Source organism: Benincasa hispida, chromosome 6 (assembly GCF_027475165.1).
Source record: "Benincasa hispida cultivar pf3 chromosome 6, pf3_genome.v1.1, whole genome shotgun sequence".
NCBI lineage: Eukaryota > Viridiplantae > Streptophyta > Magnoliopsida > Cucurbitales > Cucurbitaceae > Benincasa > Benincasa hispida.
Window position 1 is genome coordinate 53,255,237 of NC_143483.1, and position 26,400 is coordinate 53,281,636.

The window sequence follows — 26,400 nt, forward strand, 5'->3', positions numbered from 1 at the left end:
AGGATCAATAAGTAACAATAATTGTATAGATTCCCAAGTATCCTATTGTAACAATAACACTAACGGTAACAGCATAACAATAATGGTATCTAAGGACAAAAAATTGAAAAATTATTTAAAAAAATTTGAGAAAAGTTATTGGGCTCCACTTAATTTTCAAATGCAAATGGATTAATCACCCTTAGAGTTCCGTAATTAAATTGCATTTATTGAGTACATATTGAGTAATGGGCCTAATATTTGACTACGATTAAGGAATACTGGTAAACGTAATTAAATAGAGTCAAATTTTCAAACTATTGTTGATGGATTACGTGTATAAAATAAACATGTCGTTAAGGTAATGATTATTTATATTCAATGAATGAAAATATAAGGAACCCGAAAAAGATGAAATTTGCACAAGAAAATGATTGAAAGGTTTGAAATGAGAGAGGTTGGGACCCAAGAGGAAGGAGGGTCACATGGACCTGGTTGATGGTGTGGTCCACTCCATTTCCTTCTGTCCACCATTGGTCCCTCACCCAAAAAAATAAAAAAAATCTCTTTAAAACTTATCTTCAAACCAATTTCACACATTCCCCGATAATTACCCATTTTTCTTCCCTTTAATTTTCCTCTCTTTTGTGTGTGTTTTGTTTGTGGTTGTGGTTCACCAGTCTCACTCTTGCATTTTGCCTCTCAAACCCTTGCCATCTATCTCCCTCTCTCCCTTTCTCACCTTTTATTTTCCCTCCTTTCAAAATTACGGTTTCTCCACTCTTTTACTTTCAATCTTGACTCGAAATTTTATAAAAGAATATTACAATCGCATTCTCGAAGTTTTACTTTGAGTAATTATATTAGGAATTAAATCGAATTATTATAATAATTTAGTGTTTTATTAGTGTTAAGAGTATGTAGAATTGAGGAACTTCTCAAATTTTATCATGTTTTAAATAAAATACTTTTTTTTTTTTTTTAATGTTTACTTTCTAGATGAGTTTACCATGGCTTTTGGAAGAGTGAGAGTGTTCTTAACTAATATTGAAATACGCTTTTAAAAACTATCTCCAAAAGTTAATTCCGTCAGCTTGAGAGTGGTATTAAAATTATCAAAATCATTTTTTTTTTTAAAAAAAATCACTCTAAAACACACTTTTAATCACTCAAAATAATTTAATATTTATTTTTACACTTTAAAATACATTTTTTAATATATTTTTAAAATTAATTTTTAAAGATTAAGAACATGTTTAAGAATGATTTTTAGAAAGATAAAAATAATTTTAGAATTATTTCCAAATATACTCTCAAAGGTTTTAAATATTTCAAAAAAACTCATCAACTATGTATTGAAATATTTAGATTTTTTTATAAAATACTTTTAATTTGACAAAAATTAAAACATTCCTCACAATTTAAAATGTCACACACACCACATCCATTCAAACTACAACATCTCATATAATTTAAGAGGGTAGTTTAAAGTTTAATCACAATAAACCTTTTTTTAAAAAAAATTGGTTGAGACACTAATAAACCCTTGTTTTAAAGGGTATTTCTTGCAAACTTTCAAGTTGTAACTAATAAACTTATAATTTACTAAAGGAAAAAAAAAACTAAAAAAAATTATAATTGGTGAATTAAAAATCTTAAAAAAGGGAAAAAGGAAATAATGGAATAAAATGAATAAACGAAAGGTAGGTGGTGCTCCCAGGTGTGGGAACATGATGGGTGGTTAGGGTGTCTCACTTTATTATTATTATCTTTTTAATAATAATAAATGAAAAAAAAAATTGTGTACTAAAAATTCCAAATCTGTCTTTTCCTTTCATTTTACTTTTTTTTTTTACTTTTCATTTCATATGCAGCCTTCCCCACCACTGCCTTTTTTCTTCTTCTTTTTTTTTTCCCTAAAAAAAAATTTAAAAATCATTTTTAACTTTAGGGTTTTAGAATTTTTGGTAAATGATTCGAACTTACATATCAATTATTTTTTATTATGCTCATTTAGTTATTGTTACAATACGCTCGATTTTGAAAAGTAGATAAATTAATTTTGTGTTAAAATAACGAAATGTAATAGGTTCATATTACATAGATTTAACTTTTGAAGTTTAGATGTTGTTCGATACATGAGTTATTATATTGAAAAAGTTAAAAGAATGTAATTTTTGAGTTGTTTTTTAATAAAAAAAATGAGTCAACTTATTTACAAATGTAGCAGAATATTATTTATATGAGATAGATCGCGATAAACATCTATTAATATGAGTGATAGATGTCTATCACAGTCTATATCACTGATAGATAATGATATTTTGCTCATATTTGAAAATGTTTTCATCAGCTTTATCACTTAAAACAATTATTCTATTTTTTTTTGTGTGTTTTTTTTTTAATTATTTTTAAAAAGTTTCAATTATGTGCGGTTTATGTATTGAGTTTTCTTTTGATCAATCGAATTTGTTTGTGACAAAATTTCAAATAATAATAATACATGTATGGAGGATTTTTTGGGGTTTTTTTTTTATATATTTTTTTAATGAAATGTGGGGTATCAATAATCTTCTACCTAAGGTGGAGTTTGTTAATCTAGTTTTCTTTTTTACTCTAATATTTTTGTCACTTTACTTTGAGTGTTTTTTTTTGTTTGGGTTTTGTTTTTGTTTTTGTTTTTTTTGAGGTGGAAGATCAACTCTCCAAATTAAAAGTTCCTCGACATGGAGAGGGACAAAATACTATCTAGAAAAACGTCTTCCTATACTAAAGAATAGCTCGTAGAGGATGCCAAAGTTGCAAGAATGCGACAAATTTATTCACCTCTCGAGGGATGTGAAAAAGTGTACAATATTAAACAACTATTAAGCATAGATACAGATACGATATATGGATAGATAGGATACGACGATTTGCCAATTTCTAGAAAAAAGATACATTTTCTTTTTCTTAAAAAAAATGTAGGATATACATAAATTTAGTATACAAGTTAATGACAATATTTATACAAATACTAAAATACAATACAAAAAACAACATCTAAAATGTTGAAGTACAAAAGTCAATATTCAAATGAATTATATTTTGGTGGACATTGTGAGACTTAAATGTGAAGATGAAGATTAGATGATTCTAGGGTTTGGTCTTTTTTTTTTCCCTCTTTTAGTTTTGGACTGGAGTAGTGAGTTTTTTAAATACGCTACCTATGAAAAATTAGATGAGTTGCTTATCTTTTTCTTTAAAAAATGGTAAGTGTAAGAATAGGTATATCAAATCGTGTGTCAAATACGTATCTGAGAAATATCTTGAAGTATCGGTATCTGATATGTGTTTAATATGGATCATTTGCCTCACATGAAGTATCTGTGCTTCATAGTTAAATAGTGTTCATAACAAAAAGAATGCTCTCAACAAGGATCCCAATTAAGCTAAAGAAAACTTCTCTCTATTGAGAAGTTGAATATTTTCCAACGCATTTAGTTTCACTTCAATGGGAGAGTTGTTACCAATCCACTCCTGCTCAATCGCACATAATCCATCCAAATGTGCTTTAGCTTCCAATAGGGCGACACTTCCACCCCTCTTTGATGAATTTATAATAACAGAAAATCATCTTACTCTCATAATCGTGAACAATCCAACATGTATTTTCATATATCTAAATTTAGTCTCTATATTTTAATTATATATTAAAATTAGTCCTAATTTGCTACTCTATAGTTTATTTTTATCTGACATAGAAATAAATAAATAAAAATCATTCAAACAAATATACAAACCATGAGTGAAAAAGGTCCAAGTTGATAATGGAATATATATTGTAAAGGATATGTGACAATGTTTTTATGGCACATCTACATTGAGTTAGGAAAGGACCAAGTAGTTAATTAATTAAACCTTTTGCTTCTATGCATACATACTTTTCCCTTCTTACTCACTAAAAAAATTCTAATACTATGATATTATTTACCATAAAAATAAATATTTAAGAATAGTATGAGATCCATACAAAAGATGTATCAAATGTAAAATGAAAAATGTACCCTCCAAGTATTAAAAATATTTTATTTACTTTAATGCTTAAAAAATAATTAAAAAAAATAGTAATAAAATTTAGAATTAATGTTCGACTTAAATTTATGTCGTTTATTTATTGTCATATTAAATTCGATGAATTGAATTGATTTAAAGACCAACTTGCAGTGACTTTATAAGTACATTAAAATAAATTATTTTTAAGTATAAAAAGTAATTTTAAACATTAAAAATGTCTTTCCAAATATACCCTTCCAAATTTCTCAATCTAAAGTTACATTATTCTTCTAATTATATACACACATATTTTTATTTTCAGCTATATTTTTAGGGGAAAAAATATGATTCAACACTAAAAAATTTATGGAGTTTTCAGCCGAATAAATATCGACATAATAATTTAAAAAAGAGTAGCAAAAAAAAAAAAAAAAAATCAATTGATCAAGTTGATTTTATAATGCGAATAAAATTGAAGTGAGAATATGTCATTTAGCATCAAAATAGAATGACCCAAAAAAACCCTGAAGGAGTTTTGAAAATAATATTTCAAGATTTTGAAGCAATTTCAATAAAAGAATATATTAATTAAGCTACACTCATGTTAGATGAGATTTTGAAATTTAAAAATGTATTATATTATTTTATGAAATTGTAATTGATTTCTTAAAAAATCAATTTGTTAAACTGTAAAGTAGAAGCGAGTTTTAACTCAATAGTGATTGACATGTATTCTTTCTCAAGATCGAAAGTTGGATATTTCATCTCATAATTATTGTATTAGAAAAATAAAAAAAATAAGGCCCACATGTTATATATATTTTTTTAGAGGGGGCTTATGCCTTTTGCATGAAATTGGACATATAGGCTTAGCTGGTGTGGACTTACAAAGGAAGTTTGACTTCTAATCATGAATGTATGGGAGTCAATTTGTGTAATTATTAAACATACCAAAAGATAAATGATTAGATTTATTATTTCATGTTTCCAACCTATAAACTTTTTTTCAACCAAGAAAAAAAAGAAAAAAAAAAACACATGAACTTGTCAGCTTTTCCCAATATTCTTTTGAATTTAAAAGAAACTTTGTTCTGAGTCTTCTGACAAGTTGTAAATAATTTTAGTAATGCTGAAAGATTATTATTCAAAGATCAATGAGTATAATAATTGGTGGGTGATTCTAATTCTGCAAATTAGCATAAACTTTTTCATTATTTTTTTAAATAATTTTATTATTACAATAGACGAGAATTGGAATCAATCAATTGTTAATATATATCCTACGTCAGTTGAGCGGTAATTTTGAAAAATTACTAAAAGAAAGTTATAATCTCACGTAATTAGATTTTCTAGTAAAAATATACCAATTGATGAATATGTAGTTGATTTTAAAATTAATCTACAATTCCCACTGGCATTACACATCTAAGAAGCATTTGATTGGTTTAAGTATTTATAACTTGATAATAAAATTTTTAGTATATCGGTTTGTTTGATAGGCAATTTGAAAATAATAAATCAGATGAAAATAAAGTTGTATTTCATGTTTTTCAGATATGTGTTAGTAGTAGATCCATAAATTTGATTCTAATTCAAACCATTTTAAATGTATTTAAAACTATATTTATAAATCATCAAATTAGTTGTAGTTACACCCACTTAGTATTAGTTTGAATATAAACTATTATTAATTATTTTAATGAGCATGTTTTATATTAATTTTTTTTATATATTGTAATTAAAAAATAATCAAGTTGATAATATCTAATTCTATACTTTTTAAATGTAATTTTGCTTTTTTAGTATTTAAAATTTAAAAATTAGATATACTAAAAACATACAAATATTATTTTCAAAATTTTACACTATTTCAATCACGAAATCCAAAAAGAATTTGAAAAACATATCTAAATTATCTGTGTAATATGTATTTATCGGATTCAAAAAACATATCGTAGATTACCAACTAAATAGACTCAAATTTTCGTATCATAAAAGCCCTCATTTATAAAATCATTCCAATTAAACCCATCACATTTTCAGATTAACCCCTTTATTATATATTAGTTATATTTGTTTTTAAATTCCCTTTCAGACAATGATCTCTATATATCTCCATATCCCCAAGATAAAATATGGTTGATATAATTTCAATGATCTTCTTTCGAACAAAATATTACCAATAAATCCTAACCATCTTTCAATTAGAATACATTAGTCTTATCTAAATAATATTTATAAAAACTACACAAAGGAACATATATGTAAATGTTTAAAATGTCCACATTAAAATGTTGATATCTTAATTTTATGAAATATGTCGATCAAATTATCGATAATATATCAATGTTGAATGTAGACTTTAATGAATAAATCAATGTTTTGCACTTGATAGGTTAAAATATTTATTATAATTAAATATTATATTTACATTAATGACATTTTATTGGTTAATTTTAATGTCTCGTAATATCGATTCACCCTCATGTTAATATTAAACCTATGAAAATGTGTAAATATTGGTGGAAATATCATTATAAATGGAAATACAATATGTATATATATTTTTCCTGGATTCACTTTTCCCTTTCACTTTCCCCAAACTGCAATACACTGTGTAACACAGTGAGCAGCATAAGGGAAAATCATAAAAAATGCACAGTTTTTGTTGTTGGAATGGCAGAAAGATAAAAACTTTTGTTCTGTGCATTAATCTTCTCTCCCAACAGTTGAAATGAAAGGGGAAGAGATGATGAAGAAGAAAAGTTTAATAAGAAAGAAAGAGAAATTTAGGGCATAATAATGAAGAGAGAGAGAGAAGAAGGCATTGAGAAGAGTGCCAATATGACTAGGTTTTGACAGTGAATGAGACAGCTCAGCTACACAATGAATGAGTGAATGAGTGAAAATGAGAGATTAAAAAGGAAAAAAAAAAAAGGGTTTTATGCTATACTTTCACATGGAGTTTTTAGGGTTTTGGATTTAGGGTTTTAATGAGTTATTTTCTACCACTATCCTTAGTTGGGGTCTTCTTTTTTCTTGTACCTTTGGTTGATGAATATGTTTCCCTCTAATTTCTCAGAGTAGTAATCACGTGACTCTCGGGTTGTATTTATTTTTGTAAAATTTATCAAATTATCCGATCATATTTTTGTATTCTCATTATTTGATTATTTGAATGAAGCTTGGAGATGATGAGGATGCTATGAGAGTGTCAATCTAGTTGGGATTCTCTACTGCACTGACCTTTTTTGTATCTTTCTAAAAAAATTAATTCATGTTATAAATTCTTCTTATTTCTTTTTTTAAATATTTTAGTTCATTGTTTGTGTGGAAAGTGAGTGAGATGCGTACGTAATGGCTCCATACATCAAATTATCACCCTTTATTTTACCCCAAGTGTGTATAGTTATATACCTAAATTCCTCATATTTTTCTCTTGTCTTTTATCTTTTCCTCACCATTGCTTTTATTTTTAATTCAACAAGTAAGAGGTGAGAGGAACTTAATCTTCTATATTTTAACTGCTTGAATTATGTTTGAATTGATTATTTGTATATATCATAGCTTGGGTCTATATTGTTTAGTTTTATTCCATTTATGTTCTTGAACTTTTTAAAATTTTGATTCGATCTTTGAACTTTGTCTGTGATATTATTTTAACTATACTTTTTTGGTTAAATAATTATAATATAGGTCAAGTTTGGTTAACCATTTGATATTTAGTTTTTGAAAATTAAGTATATATATAAATACTCATTCTTTCCTACAATAATACCAAAATAAGTATATAAGTGAAGTTCTCATGGTTATGAATTTTTCAAAACGATTTTATTTTCAAAACCTATACAAATAAGGAAAGTTTCTCTCGGGTATATTTAATATGTGCATTAGCAAAGACAGTTTATACAATATATTATTGTATATACTGAACAACATATGCGATATATATTTTATATTTTCAGTATATTTCTTAATATATACCACAAAAAAAAAAAAATCATGGTATGTGTGATGATTTACATTTTCTAGTATATTACCAGTATATTCGACATATACTTAAGATCTTAATGAAGAGGTAATAGATTTTCAATTAGGAAAATGGAAGAAAATAAATGAAATCTCTCAAAATGAAGGAAATATTGATTTGAAATATCATACATTAAATGAATATCAATCTATATTAATAAATAACAAAAATAAAGTCAACATCCGAAAATGATGTTAATAAAAAAATAATAAAATATTTTAAAAAATTTATTGATAAGATATAATGTAATTAATGATATTTCAAAAAATCAAATTCTTATATAATTAATAGTAAATTCGAAAATGATATTTTTTAATTTAAAATATTACGTAGAGACTGAATTGGAACTAAGTTTAATCTATAAGGATTGTTATAAAACTATAAAAGCCAAATCTTGAAACTTTTCACAAATTATTGGTATTAAATTTGTAATTTAACCGATTTTATTTTAATTTCTCTCAACTTTTGGTTTTATTATATTTTAGTCTATACTACTATTTTGAGTGTATAAATTTCTAAAAGATCAATTTTAGTTTTTGTATTTTTAAATGATAGCTATTTTAGTTATTACCATTATTATGTCATATAATATCTATATGTTCCAACACCTTCCAAAGCCAATCTATGTAACATTGTAACTCCATTTTGTTAATAAACTTCATGTTCTGTGTCCATCTGTTATAACAATTAATAGCAGAAATAATCACAAAAATCAAATCAAATATAAATTTTCCTAGAATTTTATAAATGGAACAAAATGTTATAGATTTTAGAGACAACGAAAATAGACTTTTTGAATATAATCTTGTTTTGTTGACTATTATTATTTTTTTCTTTTTAAGATATTTTGTAAAGTAAACTACATAGTACATACACATGTACTCTACAAATATTTAATAATAAAAATTTAATCCTTCAAATTTAAATATGATTGAAAAATTGGACACCCTTAAAATTAGATTATAATTTAAGAATTAGACCATATTGTAAAACTCGCGATAATGGCTTGTCAATATTGTTTTTATTAACAAATGATGTGTGTTATCAAAATATTATGATATATTAGGAGATATTCAGAGATCTTATTTTATCTTATTGTTTACGAAAATAGATTTCAGTATTATTTAAATTTATGTATTATATTTTTGTTGGAAAGAAGAAAAAGGAAGAAACGAACTATTCATAATTTGCCATTGGTAAAAAAAAATTATAATAAAAAATAAATAAAGAAATAATGTGTACAAAAAATACATTCACTATAGTAAATATGGCTTATAATAGCTTCTGGACATAGCCTTTTTGATAATAGATTATGGATTCTCTAAAAAGAAAAAAATGAAAATTGTTAAAAATTAAATTCGGGGGTACGCTTTAAAATTTTTGAATTACCCATCTGACACGTAAAATCCTTTCTTCCTTTTTTCTCTATTTCTCGTCTTTTCCTTTCTTCGTCTCTACACAAAAAACCCAGATCTTCCTTCTCTCAAATCTTAATCCTTATTTCTCCCAAATCTCAACTTTTCTTTCTTCTCATAGAACCCAATCTTCACAATTGATGAGAACGTTAAAGCTGCCTTGTTGAATCTGGACTCTTGTTTCGCGTTACTCTCTTTTTAGGGCTAAGCCTCAAATCCATCCCTATCGATCTTGGTGATGGTACGATTGTGCACTGTTAGGCACCAAAATTAAGAAGATAGACGAAACCTTCTTTCTTTTTCCTCTTAATAGCATCCGCAAGTTTTTATTTCCTCAACTCCAAAATCTAGGGCTCGCAAGTTGCATGAAGAAGATTTTCTTTTGTAGGTAAGAACACACACTTTTCTTCTTCTTCATCTTCTTCATCTTCATCTTCATCTTCATCATCATCTTCTTCTTCATCTTCATCTTCATCATCATCTTCTTCTTCATCTTCATCTTCATCATCATCATCATCATCTTCTTCATCTTCATCTTCTTTTTCATCTTCATCTTCATCTTCATCATCATCATCATCATCTTCTTCTTAACGATTCGAGATTAGTCTCGATCTGGTCTAGAACTCCATCATCGATCCCCACTATAAAGAACTCGATCTGGTCTAGAACATGATCCGGTCCAAAACTCGATCCAGTCTAGAACTCAATCCTCGATCGAACTTGATCCAAGACTTGATCTGGTCAAGAACTCGATCCAAGTCTTGATTCGGTCCTCGATCCAGTCCAGAACTCTCCCACTGTGAAGAACTCGATACTCGCCCAGATCTGCCGCAAAACAAAATCCATTCGATGCTATTGTGTGTTTCTTTACCTCTTTCATTTTAATAAGTTCGTTTATTCGAAAAAACTATTATTGATTACTTTGTTATCTTGTCTTGTGGAATTTAGATTCTTGATTTTAACATTCTTTTCTTTATTCTCCCTTTAGTTGAGTAGTTTTTTACAGGTCAAGATGGTGGTATACAAATGATTATTAATTTTGAAAGAGCGAGGTATATGATTTGCTTTTGACTTATTAATTAAAGGAGTTTATATTTATTTAAGACAAATTTGTGTAAGTTCTTAAATTTCACATATTTTGATTTTGATTTAAATTTGTGTGAATAGGTATTGTAATTAGTCACTTAGGACATGAATTTTTTTTTACTGTTGATTGGTGTTAATATACTATCTTTGGTTGATATTGTTACCCAAATATATAGGAATTTGGTTGCATCATTAGTGAGTTGTTGTGGTGCTGAATTGATCAATTTTTTGTTGCTTAGTTTATTTGAACGTAATAAATATTTCTAGAATTCTTTGTAATAAAAGTGGTGTTGAATTATGTTTACGTAACTTTGTCGATTATTAATGATCCACATATTTTTAGATTTGACAACTATGTACTTTTATATAGTTTTGACATTCAATTGTGGTTTTGGGAATCAATCTGATGCTAATTCTCTTTTTATGTAGGTAAATGAAGATCAAAGATGAAAGCTCAATTCCATGATGCTACAATTCTCAAAACTCGATGAATTTTGCATTTTGTGAACCTTGTATGGTTGAAAATTACATTTGATGTATTTTTTATATTATTGAATATATTTTTTTAGTTTCTAATGTAAATTGATTACTAAATTTCAATAATGAAAGGAAGTCATTGTATTTAATGCATACATTCTGAATTATTTCATATGTCTATTTATCAAAAAAATAAGTGTTTGTAATGTAAATGGACATAATTTCAATGTTGTTTATTATAACATAAGATTAGAGTTATATATATATATATATGAGATATAATAGCCTTAAGAAAGGTTATCATATGTCAAATAAAGTATTAAGAAAAGACTATTATATAATGAAGATAGCATTGAGAGCAAACTATTATATGTTATAGATAAGTTTAATGACTAAAAATTTTAATTTAGTTAAGTGGTTATTTTTTTTTTTCTATTATAAAAGTTTGAAGGTTTAATTTTAACCTTGATTTTTTTTAAAAATATTTTCACATAATTTATTTATGATTTGTTGAATTATTTATTACTATTTACTATTATGATAAATCTAATTATTATTTTCTTTTACATAAAGGACCAAGAGTTCTCATTGGATTATCTTGAATTAGTTATCTTGGAATAATTTTTATTTACTTTTTCAAGAACTTAAGATAGGTAGGTATTAGTCAATATGTACCTAGCTCAACTAACATAAAATTTATATTATTGATCTTGAGGTCAGAAGTTCGATTTTCTAAAAAGATTGATAGGTATGCTAACAAAATCATGTCAATTTCCATGGATTATTTTGGTTGGGCGTAGCCTGCTTAGATGTAGCACAATGTGGCCCAAACAAATAGTAAATGGGCTGCAGAGTATATTTGGCCCAAATATATTTAAGTGGGCTGCATTATTTTTTTTATTTTATTTTTATTTTTAATTTAGAAGTTCAAATACTTATACTTCACTTCATTTGCTAAAAAAAATCCAACACTTCATAATCGTTGTACTACAAAGAGATTGAAATGAATTATATTTACAAAAAAACAAAAAAAGATTGTATTACCTTTAATTGACTCTGATGAACTAATTAACTTATATACTTGAAGAATGCATTATATAGTGTTAGCCTTGACTCAGCACAAATATTTATTATATATAAGGTTTAAATATTATTTCGATTGTTGTAATTTCAACTTTTTATTTCATTTTGATTTCTTTCTTTTAAAAAATATATTCATTTTAGTTTTGGATTTTTAACTTTGGTTTATTTTAAAACCAATACTTTCAAAGCGTCCATTTCAGTCTGTGTAGTTTTAAAAAGTGACCATTCTGTTTTTTCATTTTTATTTTCTTTTTGGATCAAAATGAACTAACATGAACTGAAATAATATTTGAAATCCTATGAAAAGGAAAACAACCATCTAAAAGATTTTCCAGCTTCATATTCGTTTGTATTTTTATAAAAGCAACCTTCAAAATTACACAAGCATGACTAAAAGAAAAAAAAGAAAAAAAAGGAAAAAAAAAATATTATGAGAAACTTTAAACATAAACAAAAGAGTTTCAAGAGTTTCCTTTTAATAAAAAAGATAAAGAGTTTCTTGTAGTGTTAATTAAATGAGTGTTTCTATGTGGTTGTTTGATTCGAATCCATGTATGCCTTAGAGTCGATATTCGAGGTCATAATAAACTATATTCAAATTGGTTTTTTAGAGTCTTCGTTAGTTGAAATTGGGGTCTTCATTAAGGATATTATTATTATTATTTTTTTTGCTATTCTCTTTATATTATTGCAGTTTTGATATTCTCTCATAATTGTTCTTTGATTTGGAAATAAGTTTTTTCGATAATCTTCTTCTCTTCATTTGTGGTGAGGAGATGAATAAATAGTTTGTGTCATTGCTTTTTTTAATACTTTGCTTTCTTAATACTTCTCCTAGGGGTACATGGATTGAGTTGAGTTAGATTGGGGAGATTTTTTGGATCAATTTGAAAATTCGAATTGGTCGAGTGGGCTATTCGAATTACTCGAATGGGGTCTCCAACCCAATTTAGGTTATTTATTTTTCTTTTCTTTTTTCATTATAATTAATTTAAAATACTTAAATTTGTGTACAACACATATTAATAACTCAAATTTCATAAAACTCAAATATTAAATATCAAAATCTAAGATATATCTATTACAAATTTCAAATAAACATCATAAAAATATATATGAGCTAATATATATATATATATATTAATTAGATTAGAAATTCGGGTTGAGTTGGGTTGGGTCAACTTAAATTTTTAAAAGTATAAACTGGACTCTCGGGAAAAAACACAAAAAATTCAACCCAATCCAACTTGAAATCAAAACTAACCCAATCTAATCCCTACAATTTGAATTGAGTAATCCAAATTATTAGAGTTGTCGACTCATTTGAACAATTCTAACTTGTCCTCATATTTTTATATATTTTTTTTTTTAAAAAAATTTATTCTTTTCGGCTACTATGACATCCTAAAAAATATTGCACACTCGACTAGCTAGGTAGTTTTTAAAATATTGGTTTTGTTTAAAAATAAAATAAATAAACTTGAGTACTTTTTGAAATATCTGTCCCTTTTAAATAAAAAAGAGAACTGATTTAATTTCGAAACTTTTCTAAGGAACATCCATGTTTGCCTTTATTTCAATATAAATAAAAATAAAATGATTTCAAAATTTTAAAATATTTTAAAAGGGAAAGAGACAGAAAAGTTTACAAATAACTTCAATACGTTCTTACAATATGCATGACTGTCCTTCTAAATAAACTTGGTCCTCCAAAAATTTGTTATCTCTAAACTTAATAAATTTATAATAAATTTTTAAACTTTCAAGTTTATATTTTATAAGTCTCTAAATTTATTTTTTAAAAAATTAATTGATCTATTAAATGTAAATACAAATTTTAGGAAAAATATTAATTTATAACCCTAAACATTGGATTGTATCTATTAAAGATTTGAACCAATTTTTATATTAATTTAAACCACAAACATTTGTAAGTTTATAAATTTATACTCTCCATTATGTTCCATTTGGATAAATATCACGTGAGACTTATAATTATTTTTATCAATTAAATTGTTACACTTTTATAAGCAAACCAATTTATATCCTATTCGATGGGATTTTCGAAGAAATTTGATTTGTTAAATTTGAACTTTGTATTTGTATTAATTTCAATTAGTGAGTATAATATCTAGTATTTGATCATTTAGTACTTTTTCTCAAAAAGTAAACTTTAATCTTTAAACTTGTTGATCTTCTTGGATGATAAGCCTTTGGCTTGTTGATTGGGTTGGATCGGCCTCTGGCTTTTTTTATCGAGTTGGATCGACCTTTGATTTGTTTATCGACTTATCAGTTTTTTCTTGAGTTTGAGGAATGGAAACTTCAACTTGTAGTTTGTGAAGATACAATCAATTTATTAAAGTCTTTTAATCTTTGAAGCTTCTACTAGTTTTGATCTTTAGTTCTTCACAACTTGAGTGCTCTAGTCTTTGGAACTCGAAAAGTTTTAGTCTTCAGCACTTGAGAGCTTGAGAACTTTAGTCTTAAAATTTTAGGAGCTTCAGTCTTCAGAGTTTTACGTATGTCTTCTGATCTTCAAAACTTTAAGGGAGTTGTGTTCTTCAAGTCTTTAAAGCTTTAACCTTTGGATATTCAGAGCTTTGGGATTGTAGTCTTCAGAGCTTCAACCTTCGGTTCTTCCAATCCCCTAAAAAATGAAGGGTACAACTCCTATTTATAAAGCTTCAATAGACCTTAAGAGGGCTCCAGCTTGGTTGGTTTATGGATTTGGCTGTTGGGCCCAATTAATTGGATTTCAGACTTTGGGTGGCCTTTGGGCCAAATATAGCCTATTTTTGGACCCAATTGGACTTGAGCCCAAATATTAATACCAAATTGGACCAAAAATATTTTATTCGATCCAACAATGTTGATGAAAACATGTGAGATCACCGTGATTTGCCAACTTATATCTTAAATTTCAATTTGAGACAAAAGTCAACCTTTAATTTGTCCCAACTTTGATGATTCGTAATTTCGTCATTAATTTGAGAAATGATGTGCCGATTTGTCATTGGTTAAAAATTTCTCATTCAACATATTCTTATTGGGTTTTATGTCCTAAAACTCGTGATTTGTAAATAATAAACTTATTTTGTTAATCAATATAGATGTTATTGAAGTTTGATTCAATAAAATTGTTATCGAATGTATGACTTGCTCATTTCATTTTAGAAATAAACTAAGTCCAATAAACTAAGATCCATGGCTATTACATGAGTATTTAAATTTTATGTGGAGATATAAGAGTGGATCAAATTCGAGTAAATAGCCAAAATGGTATATAGTATATGGATAAGGCTAGGTACCTTGTTCTGGGGACATTATTGGATGCGGTCCACGTTGTAGATATTAGAATTATTGTAAAGTACTACAAACGAAGTGATCCTAATTCGTTCATGTGGAGACATGCGAGTGGAGGCATCCTATGCAAAGAGTTTGTATAAGATTAGAAAGAAATAAAGTCACTCTCACTTTATAACGTTATTTACTATTTAAGACTGACTATTTTAAAAGCGATGACATAGGCAACTTGACCTTAATTCTGAGCTAACTATGAACTCCTGTTTATTTAGGATAATCCTTAAATTTTCATGGGTGAGGGTTGACTCAATAGCCCGGGCTCAATAAGCCTCCCATTTCAAGGGTAAGACCATATAGATTGCTGGGACATAACGTGTAAGACGGAATTCGCTCCTACTCATTTTTAGGAATAGTAGAGAAATTGTTCCCTTAAGTGTTGACATCAGGTCTTGAACAAGAGGTCCCACCCTCTCATTGGTTCGAGAGGGACTCGGTTTAGTGATTAGATCACAAACTAATTATTCGTTAGAGGATCGGTGGGACTTAAGGAACAAGTTGTAATCTCTTGGGGGTAAAATAACTTTTGACCGAGCCGTTTTTACGAACAACCTGTGAAGGGTTGACTTACCGATTATAGTTATATCGAGTGGACACAATTATATCTACAGTGAGAGGAGTGCAACTAATGTGCTTTAGTGAAGTGATCCTATAGTTAACGAATGTTGATTAATTAGGTTAAAGAGTTTAGCCGGTTAATCTCGGATCATTGGAGCCCATGATCTGATCATGGGTCCATTAGGTCCCCCTATTAGCTCACCAACGGATTAAATCTTAGAATAACGTGATGAGAAATTTTGAAACGTTCAAATTCAAATTAAGGGAATTAGTAATTATATACGATATAATTACACGTTTAATTATCAAATTAAACAAAATTGGAGAATTGGATAATATTTAAATGTGATTTAAATATTAAAATTACATGAACGAGGATTCATGTTTGTGGAATTGGAGGTGTGCATAATTTAATATTAGATATTAAATTATATTAATTAATTAAATTGTTTAATTGTTTAATTATATTTTGTCTAAAATTAATTATTTAAATTAATTATATTTAAATTTAAAATTTAAATTTTATGAAAATTCAAAATAATAAACTCAAAATTTGATTTTAAATAAAATTGATTTTTAAATTTGAAAATTGAAAAAATCAAATAAGTGGGTTTCTCCATCTTTTGATACTTACAATTCCACCTTAATTTTCACTCACTTGACGTGGATTTGGTGTCAATTTTTTATGCAATTTGATTGCACTAATCAGGTTGAATAAAACTCAACTGATTCAGCTGAGATGTAAGGACATGCAAAAAAAAGTTATGCTGAGATTTTTTTGAAGAGGTGTTCTTTAACTTCAGAGGAAAAATCTGTGACTTCTGCTTCAAAATCCCTAAAATTCAGCTCGAATCCCACAATTCAATCTAAGATCCAAGAGAATAGTAGGAAAGATCAAGAGGTGGTCTACACCTTATTGCTGAGGAGATTGAAGTTGAATTTCGTGGATTAAAGAGGAGGTCTTCAAAAATATATCATCAAACCCTATTTTAAGTTCTTGAACATGCTTTCTTAGTTGCTAACATTGATGAATTAGAGTGCTTAATAATTCTGTTTTCTTCCACTAATTTGCATGCTAATTTCAACAATTCTTAGTTATAATTTTCTTTGAAAATTGTCCATGCATCAATTCTAATCATTCATTTGTTTTTTATCTATCATTTGAAGAATTCTCCACATGATTAAGAATGAATAGATAATATAACCTTCAAAGTTTAGGGGTATGATTGATTTTCCCCTAAATTTATGAACTAAAACTCTAAAATTTTTAATTTTGTATTTAGTATACATCAATTCTAAAAAATTTGAAAATTTAGAAACTAAAATAAAATTTTTCAAATTAAAATTAAAAAAACTAAATAAAAACATAAACTTAATTTAGGGGATTAAATTTGTAATTTAATCAAATGAAAGAAGGAGAAGGGTCATTATTAATTAAATTATATAATGGTAACAACTTGTCTATTTTAATTTTTTTTATAGGTTACAATCCTTAGAAAACCTATACTTAGGTGCATCTTAGACAACATTTATATTTGCATTTAATCAAATTGTCTAATCATAATTTGCTACACAATACATTCTTCCTACTTCTTTTTTGAAACATTTGAATTTATCTTTTATATGTATGATGACAGTAAAAAATATAGAAATTCATACATCTTAAAAAATGCCCAAATGTTGCCCTTATCAATAATTCAAAAAGCATATTATTGATCAATGATAGCCTTGGTCAATCAAGAATAGACAATTATCTTATTCACTTATCTTTGAAGAAAGATCACATTCTCAAATCTCAAGTACTAAATTTATAAATAATATGATATGTGACAAGTGTATTATGTGATTCTAGATGGTCCATCAATACACATTTTATAAACATTTGTTAATTGATCAACAACGACTCTTTTGACTTTCAAATCAATACTCCACAGATGCAAACAAGTACTTTTTGACTAATAATATATGTATAACACAGTCGTGAACTCTTTATTGTCATAAATATTTTATTCACAATGTCTATGATTGGTATCAATGTTTTTAATTGAAAATTACTTTGGCATATCATAAAGTTAATAGTCCATTCTTTTCTTCAATGGTTTCCTTTGAGCATAATATTAAAATTTCAAAGACAACCATATTTCTACATTTTCATGCGTTTAGTTGTTATAAAAGGTGAATCAATATTTCTATTATATCATAAAAACAATTCACTAAATATTATAAAAAAATCATTAGTATAAATATAATGGAAATAATATATATATTAATTTGTTTAAAAATCATAAAATGTTTGTTCACAACTTTAAATATATTTTTTGAATTGTTTTTTTAAAATCTTTCTAGAAATATCCATTGAAATTGACATTTGATTGATTTTTTTATTGACATTTCTATAAAATTAAGACTCAATATCTCCGTTGACATTGATATTTTAAACTTTGTCTTTAAATAATATCATGGATTATGATTGTTTTATGTATTTAGGAAAATATGTAATTGGTAAAAAAAATCAGTTATTATAATTAAGAAATTAAATATTGATGTCGATAAATATATTAATATTTCAATTTTAAAAGATGTTGATGAATATATTAACATTTAATTTACAGATAAACATTTCAAAATAAATTTAAATTTGCTTGTAGTAATATTAGGATCACGGTAATGATAATATTGATGTAATAAATTTTTATTTATAAAGAATCTGTATAGTTTTGTAATAAATTCATTTCAACAATTCGGCACGTCTATAGTTTTGACATATAACATGTGGCTGGTGCATAAACACTTTTATTATATTATAGAAAATCGACGAAATATAATAAAAATATTACTATGGACATCATCATCATAATAATTTTAAATTATGATTTTTTAGGTTATTTAAAGAGAGTGAAATAATTTATGTGTTAATTTAAATATTTTAGGCTTTCCATTGATAATCATTTAATTTTTATTTTTTTGGTTTAAAAAATCAAACTAATTTTTGAAAACTAAAAAAAGTAACTTTTAAAAATTTGTTTTTGTTTTTAGACTTTAACTAAGAATTCAACAAAAAATATGCAAATCACTATAAGAAATTGAGAGAAAATAAACTTAAATTTCAACCGACCTTATAATTTTTTTAATTTTACAATTTTTTAAAAATTTGTATTGACACATGGAGTATATATATATATAACATAAGCCATCGAGACTAATTTTAAGATTTTTTTTTAAAAAAACAAAATATATATTGAATTCGGTTTTAGCGTACAAGTTCTAGAAAATTTATTTTAGGCACTCAATTTTCATATTGAGTTTTTTCAGTAAGTTTATTTCATTTTTAGTTTTTAAACTTTCGAATATTTTAAATCAATTTTTTAAACTTGACATGAAAAGCTTATTTTAATTAATTATAATATTCAATTTTGATCCTTAATTATTTAAGATAAATTTGACTTCATTTTGAATTCCAACACATGACATGCTACATGTGATGTGGCTTGAAATATATAATTGTTTAAAGTAAATTGAATTGATAAAATATGTGACTTTCTAATTTAATAAATAATAAAAAGATAAATGAAAATGAAAAAAAAAAACATTACTTTTATTTTTTTGTGTTTAATGACTAAAAAAGAAATTACGGCCGATGTCTAATACGATTTCATCATCATCATGATTTGTCGCAATATGTATGTGCTCTTTATTATGTTATTCCAAATTAATATGAATAAATCTTCACTTCTAAACTGCAGAACTTTGTTAAGATAAAATACATTTTTAGTTTCTGAAATTTGAGATAGGTAGTATCTATTTAGTCTCTAAGGTTTCAAAAGATTTAATTTTAGTCTCCGAGATTTAAAATATGGGTTTAAATGATCCCTAACTTTATCTATGCCATATCATCTTTCTGTTAGTCAACTAACGGTCAAACAAGTTCATGGACTATTTAAACTAATTTTGAGAATTAAAAAGTGTATTTTTTAAAATCTAAGGAACCGATTAGACATCTACCTTAAACTTTAGGGACCAAAATGTATTTTGCTATTTTTTTTTATTAACATTGTTATTTCTAAAATTTGTTATAATATGTATAATTTTGAAGCTTATTATTGAACTATTTATTGTTTTAATGATGATCTATCTTTTTTCTGATACTATTTTTTCGAAAGATGAAAATATAAAATAAATTTGTAAAATAATAATATTAATGAAAAGATTTCCTTAATTCCTCCAACGTTAGTCAAAAGTTGTAATGGTAAAGCAGACATAAGAAGATCTCAAAAGTGATCTAATAGATGTTGTCTAGTGGAATTTAATGCAACTTTATAGTGTAATGGATTGTCATGCCACATGTTTTTCATTTGTCAAAACAATATATAAAATCCCTAAAACCATAGATTAATTATTAATTTTCGCGTTAATTGAAAATGGCATAAAGTTTAAGAATTAATTGGTCAATAATGTATATTTATTATTTAAAAAAATTGTGAATAGGGGGAGAGAGAAGAAATCATATTGAAATTCTACATAGAAAAATATATAGTTCAAAAAGTTAGAAATTTTCATCTACTTAGGTGATCTAGTTAACAAAAGAGAAAACCCTAAAATCAAATGCCTTGTGTTGAAGTCAATAAGTTACTATATTTAATCTTGTCTTTATGAGATTTTCCAATATCTTAAAAGGAAAATTCCAATTGGATTCTGTTTTTTTTTTTTTTTAATAATAAAGTCTCGTTTAATAATTATTTTGTTATTGATTTTTTATTTTGAAAATTAAGCATTTGAACACTATTTTCATCTTCAAATTTCTTCATTTGTTATCTATTTTTCATCAATGGTTTTTACCAAGTCAAATTTTGAGAACTAAAAAAAGTAGCTTTCTAAAAGTTATTAAGTTTTGTTGCTGATTTGGCGTGATTGAACGCTTAGGTGTGATGTTAAATTTTATTTTGGTTTATGTACTAGGATTTAATTTAAAGATTGTGGAGATTAAAAGAGGTTAGTTGCTCAAATATTTGGCTCGATTAAGGATTCAAGAATTTCACAAAGATTTAATTGTTTTTTGGTTCAACCTAATATCAAAGTAAGTAATCTTAATACTGAAATTGCCCACGTGCCAGACACTAGATATATGCCAGCATGATAGATGAATATTATGACAGAACGATAACATGATAAATGGATAGTATAGTATGACCGATATATGTTCTTGTATGAGAATATGAAATATTTATTTGTGCACGTAGAGACTTGCATGCTAGTAAAAGGTGATACTTGATTCACTGAGGGTGTATTTGATATGAGGATATAGAGGCATATATGCATGTTGTATAGCCATGATGTTGAGGTGTACATGTATGTTATAAAACCATATTATTATAATTGTGATGTTGAGACTATGATAATGTCTTTACTGATTAGTTAGATGCCCACTAGGTATTGTGTTTCCTTCGGGATTCACCAGATTGTGTTTCCTTCGGGATTCACCAGATATTGTGTTTCCTTCGGGATTCACCAGATTGTATTTCGTTTGAGATTCACCAGATTGTGTTTCCTTCGGGATTCACCAGATATTGTGTTTCCTTCGGGATTCACCAGATATCGTGTTCCTTCGGGATTCAACAGAGGTCGTGGGCATACTTAAATACAGTAGGATAGAAACCAGTTTTACTTGTATTTATGTATCCAATGAGGACTAGAGCAATTTTTATGTTCCATCAGAGGTAGACATCTAGAGGACATAGATGCCTAGCCCGACCCCAGTAGTGGGGTTATTTACTGAGTATTTTATACTCACCATTTCTCATGTGTATGTTTCAGGTAAGGACAAGGACGCACTGGCAAATGACAAGAGGAATCCTTTAATGAGCCACTGGGGACCAGTTTTATGCTTCCCCTCATAATATTTAGATTTCTTTCCATTTTTTTCAACTTTCAATTTGATGTTTAAAACTTACCATGAAGATTTATTTTCAGACCGATTTATTATTATTTATAATTTATGGGTACCCTGTCGTCTGTTTTTAATATCTGAATTTAATGAAGGTCTTTTGAGTTCAACTTATTTATTTAGCATTTATTTCATTATGAAAGGATGTCGTTTTAGTTCCATGCATGCATGTGTTTAGTAACAGCCTAACTTGAGTCATAGGGGGTCGGGTCGTTACAGGTTTACTTCCTTTTGGAAGATCTACTAAGTTCCAAGTTTGGTTCATGATTAGAGAATCCAGTTCACTCTTAGTAGCTTCTTTTCATAAGCTAGAGTCTACAGAACTTAAGGCTTCTTGGTAAGTTTTAGGATCCTCATCTATTAGGTACATATATGCAAATTGATAATCTATATCATTTGGCCTCTCAACTAAAAAAGTAGTTAAAAAATCAGGGCCAAAATGTTCCTCAGTTCTCTGTCTCTTACTTCTTCTAATTTCTATATCATGCATTCTATCCAGGTGCTAACATCTACAATGTCAGACATATTACTAGAAGCTATATTATTTCTTATTTCATGCATACTATTAGACAAGGAAGACATGGAAACAGAACCATTCTCACAATTAGTCATTTTAACAGATTCATGTTTCTTTTTTTCAATAATAATAAAAAAAACATATTAAAATATTATGCATCGCTATATTCACATACGAATCTATCATTCAAGCACATAAATTTGTGTGTAACATTATCTTGTGCATAACCAATAAACACACAATCAAAAGTTCTAGATCCTACCATAGGTTTCTTAAATGTAAGATATGGTACCTTAGCCAAACATCCCACACCCTTAGGTAAGAAAGATTAGATGCATATTCTTTCTAGAGTTCATAAGGTGTCATATCCAGTTTCTTGTGAGGTACTCTGTTAAGAATAACATGCAGAAGCTTCATCATTTGTCTTTAAAAGATAGATTTTAGTATATCTAGAAAAATCATCAACAAAAGAAAAGTAGTAATTTTTCCCACCTCTACTTGTAGTGTTTTTTAAATCAGCTAAATCAGAGTGAATCAGTTCTAGTAATTATGTACTACTAGATGTGATAGGTCTAAAAGGTTTCTTGATAAACTTTATTTCTACACAAATAGGACATTTATTAGTTTCATGTGTTTCAGATGCATTAATCAATTTTAAAACCTTAAGTTTCTTAACTAATGCAATATTCACATGATCTAGTCTACCATGCCACATATCAAAAGACTCAACTATGTAAGCAGGATTAGACGTACTTGTATTCATCATATTTGTAACAGTGACAATATTCAGTACAAAAAGACCATCAACAAGATATTCCTTACCAACAAAGTATCCATTTTTTATGAGGACAATTTTGTTAGCTTTTAGGACAATCTTAAGCCCAGTTCAATTCAACAGACTCCCAAACACCAAGTTCCTACATAAGGAAGGTACATACAATACATTACTTAAGGATATATTTTTTTCAGAGGTTATTTTTAAAAGAACCTTCCATTTTTCAAGCACTCCTGCTATGGCCAAGTACCCATGAACACACATTCTTTGTCAGCAGTGTCCTCGTAATCATAGAAGATCTCTTGGTTTGAACAGAAATATTTTGAAGCTCCAGTGTCAAGTATCCAGTAAATTTTATTTTCCACCAGGTTTGCTTCTACAACAACAACGATTACGTCATCTTGTTCAGTAAGGTTAGCTTATGGTATGGGTTATTGATTTCACATTCCTTTCCTTTGACTGCATTGGTAGGATTTGTGCCCAGGTTTCTCGCAGACATAACAAATCAATTTTTTCTTTGGATAATTGCAATTGGTAACATTTTTAGGAATTAACCAAGTGTATAATATCATTTTAAAAAAATTGCAAATATAGACAAGTCTATCAATGATAGACTTCTATCGTTGATAAACTCTTACCAGTGATATGGTCTATCACTAATAAACTCCTACAAATAATATGGTCTATCACTGATAGACTATTTAAATTTGACCATATTTGCAATTTTTTTTTTACATTAGGTTATATCTGTTAATACTTTAGGTCTAATGTCTATATTTGCATCTGTCCCTTTTTCTTTTCAATCTTCCCACCAGCAGTTTTGTGATGTCCATTCTTCTGAAAAGAATTATTCTTTCCAAATTGCTATTCATGATTTTTGGACTTGTCTTTGTTAATAGCAAAAGATTCAACCAAGTTAGCATTAACTGAATTTAGATTTCTAGAAATTAGCTTATCTTTTAGCCTATTGTTTCTTCCTTGCGCATGTGACTGATAAGCTCTTAGAGTATCAGATTCTTCTTTTTTTTTTTTTTTTGTTTCAAACGATTTCTGTAGTCACTCCAGGATGGGGAAAATTTCTCAAGCAGTACATTTACTTGGAGAACCTCACATACTTTCATGTCCTCGCCCAGAACGTTGGCCACCAATTTTCATATTCATGTATTTTCTCCACTACCAGTTTCTCATCCATCATATGAAATTGTAGCCATTTACCAACAACGTAATTTTTGCGACCAATATCATCTTCTCCATATCGAGATTCCAACGTACTCCAAATTACCCTTACTGAATTTTGGACCACGAACGAATCGATCGAATCTGTCACATGATTTGGTAGATGGCCGCAAACAATTTTGTTGTCTTTCTCGTACTTATCAGTATCAATCGCGAAGGACTGTCTTGATTGATAAAAAACATCAAGAGGTTGTTTGGAGGATTTTGGGATAGAGACAATAGTCACTTTCTCAGTATCAGTAGGCACTTCTGCGGTGAGGATGTAATCAATCTCTAGCTGCTCGAAGAAGATCAATAATTTTTTAGACCAGTGACGATAATTTTCTTTGTCTAGTGGTTTGAGCTTGAAAAAATCAGAGAGAACCTTACTATTCTTGATCAACATCTGGATAATTGCTTTCAGATTGTTAGAACAGATGTCACGAAAGGTAGCTGCGCCATTGAGAAACCTTTGCTCTGAAAGTAATTACGACGCGGTCTTGGTGCTAATTACTATGCCAGTTGCTCCCCAAGGTTAACGCAGTCTCCAAATTCAGACGTGCACTCGTTGGAAAATGGACTAGAACCCATGAGAAGAATGTTTAGAACAGAAGAAGAATTTAGAAGAAAATAGAAGAAGAAAATCGAGTTGTTGTGTCTCCTCTCTTAGGTTTGATTTGTGTTAAATAACAGTGGAGAGGAGGACACGAAGGGTCTGAAACAAACGGTCACAAACCGAACGATAAAAAAATGAACAGTAAAAAAATATTAATAAAAAGATTTAATAAAAATTTTATTAAAAAATATTTAAAAAGATAAGTAATAAAAATTTAATTCTTTTTCGCGCAAACGCGATTATTCGAACCCAAACTCGAACTCGCCATCCGTCCTATCCGATCGAACGGATGGCGACAACGGCATGCGTGTGGTGAAAGGGATAAAGAAAAGGCAGCCATGTTAGAAAGGTATTAATATGTGGAAATCGTACACATTAGGCATTGGACAAGTACACATTTCCCTTTTTTTCTTCAACCACCATATATATATATATTCATTCCTTTCCATCTCTCCTTCCACGAAACCCCCTTTTTAACACATTACTAATCCTACAAAAACCCCTCATATTTCCCAAATCACAAACAACAATCAAATTTCCCTTTTTCCTCATTAATTTTTCCCTCTTTTTTCTCTAAATGGAAAATTTCACAAGCTTTCCTAATAATCTCCAGCACCAAAAAATTAGCCAAATTCCCAACAAAGCAACAACTATGGATCAAAACAAGCCCATCAAAGTTAAGTACATTTCTAGTCCCATGATGGTCAAAGCCAACAACGAGTCTGAATTTCGAGCCATTGTTCAAAAGCTCACCGGCCAGCACTCGCCTCATGATGCTTTTGATCAATCAGCTGAAGACTTCAACCAAGTTTTTTATCCACCACCGTCGTCCATGGCCGCTCCCTCTTTCGACCCTAAGGATTGCTATGCTTCGGCCTCCGGTGATGTACTCTTCGATTGGCAAGGTGAAATGGAAGGTTCTTTTTCTGGGTTTCAAGCTTCTTCTTGTGTGAATACATGGTGATGAAGATGAAGAGAGGAAGTTGATGATGAGTGACATCATGGCTTTTTTTAGCTTCAAAGTTCATCAAAAGTATAGCTTTTGTGGGACTTTGTATTTAGTATGTGAGAGGTTATATATAAGTATAATAGATTTGGATTTTGTTTCATTGATTCAAAATACTCACTACTAAATAATAAGCTCCAACTTGATTAAACTAGAAGAAATCTAAAAAAATTTGGGATCAAAATGTAATAAAATGAGATTTGAACTAAATTTATTATTAGTTATCAAAGTATTTTTATTTTGAAAAAAAATCAATTCATTTTTAATTAATTAAAACACTGAACTATCATAAGTTGATTAAATT

At 27.8% G+C, this 26,400-nt stretch overlaps 1 protein-coding gene and 1 long non-coding RNA gene across 2 annotated transcripts; both read left to right on the forward strand.

Annotated features, from left to right (window-relative positions):
- Positions 1-9,431: 9,431 nt before the first annotated feature.
- On the forward strand, positions 9,432-11,175 carry LOC150035765 (uncharacterized). Its single transcript, XR_016530007.1, has 3 exons — positions 9,432-10,316; positions 10,448-10,511; positions 10,975-11,175. It is a non-coding gene; the product is annotated as an uncharacterized LOC150035765 (long non-coding RNA).
- A 14,567-nt stretch (positions 11,176-25,742) lies between these two features.
- Positions 25,743-26,054, forward strand: LOC120069901 (sigma factor binding protein 1, chloroplastic-like). The gene has a single exon (XM_039021740.1). The coding sequence runs from the start codon at positions 25,743-25,745 to the stop codon at positions 26,052-26,054; it is 312 nt and encodes a 103-aa protein (XP_038877668.1).
- The last annotated feature ends 346 nt before the right edge of the window (positions 26,055-26,400 follow it).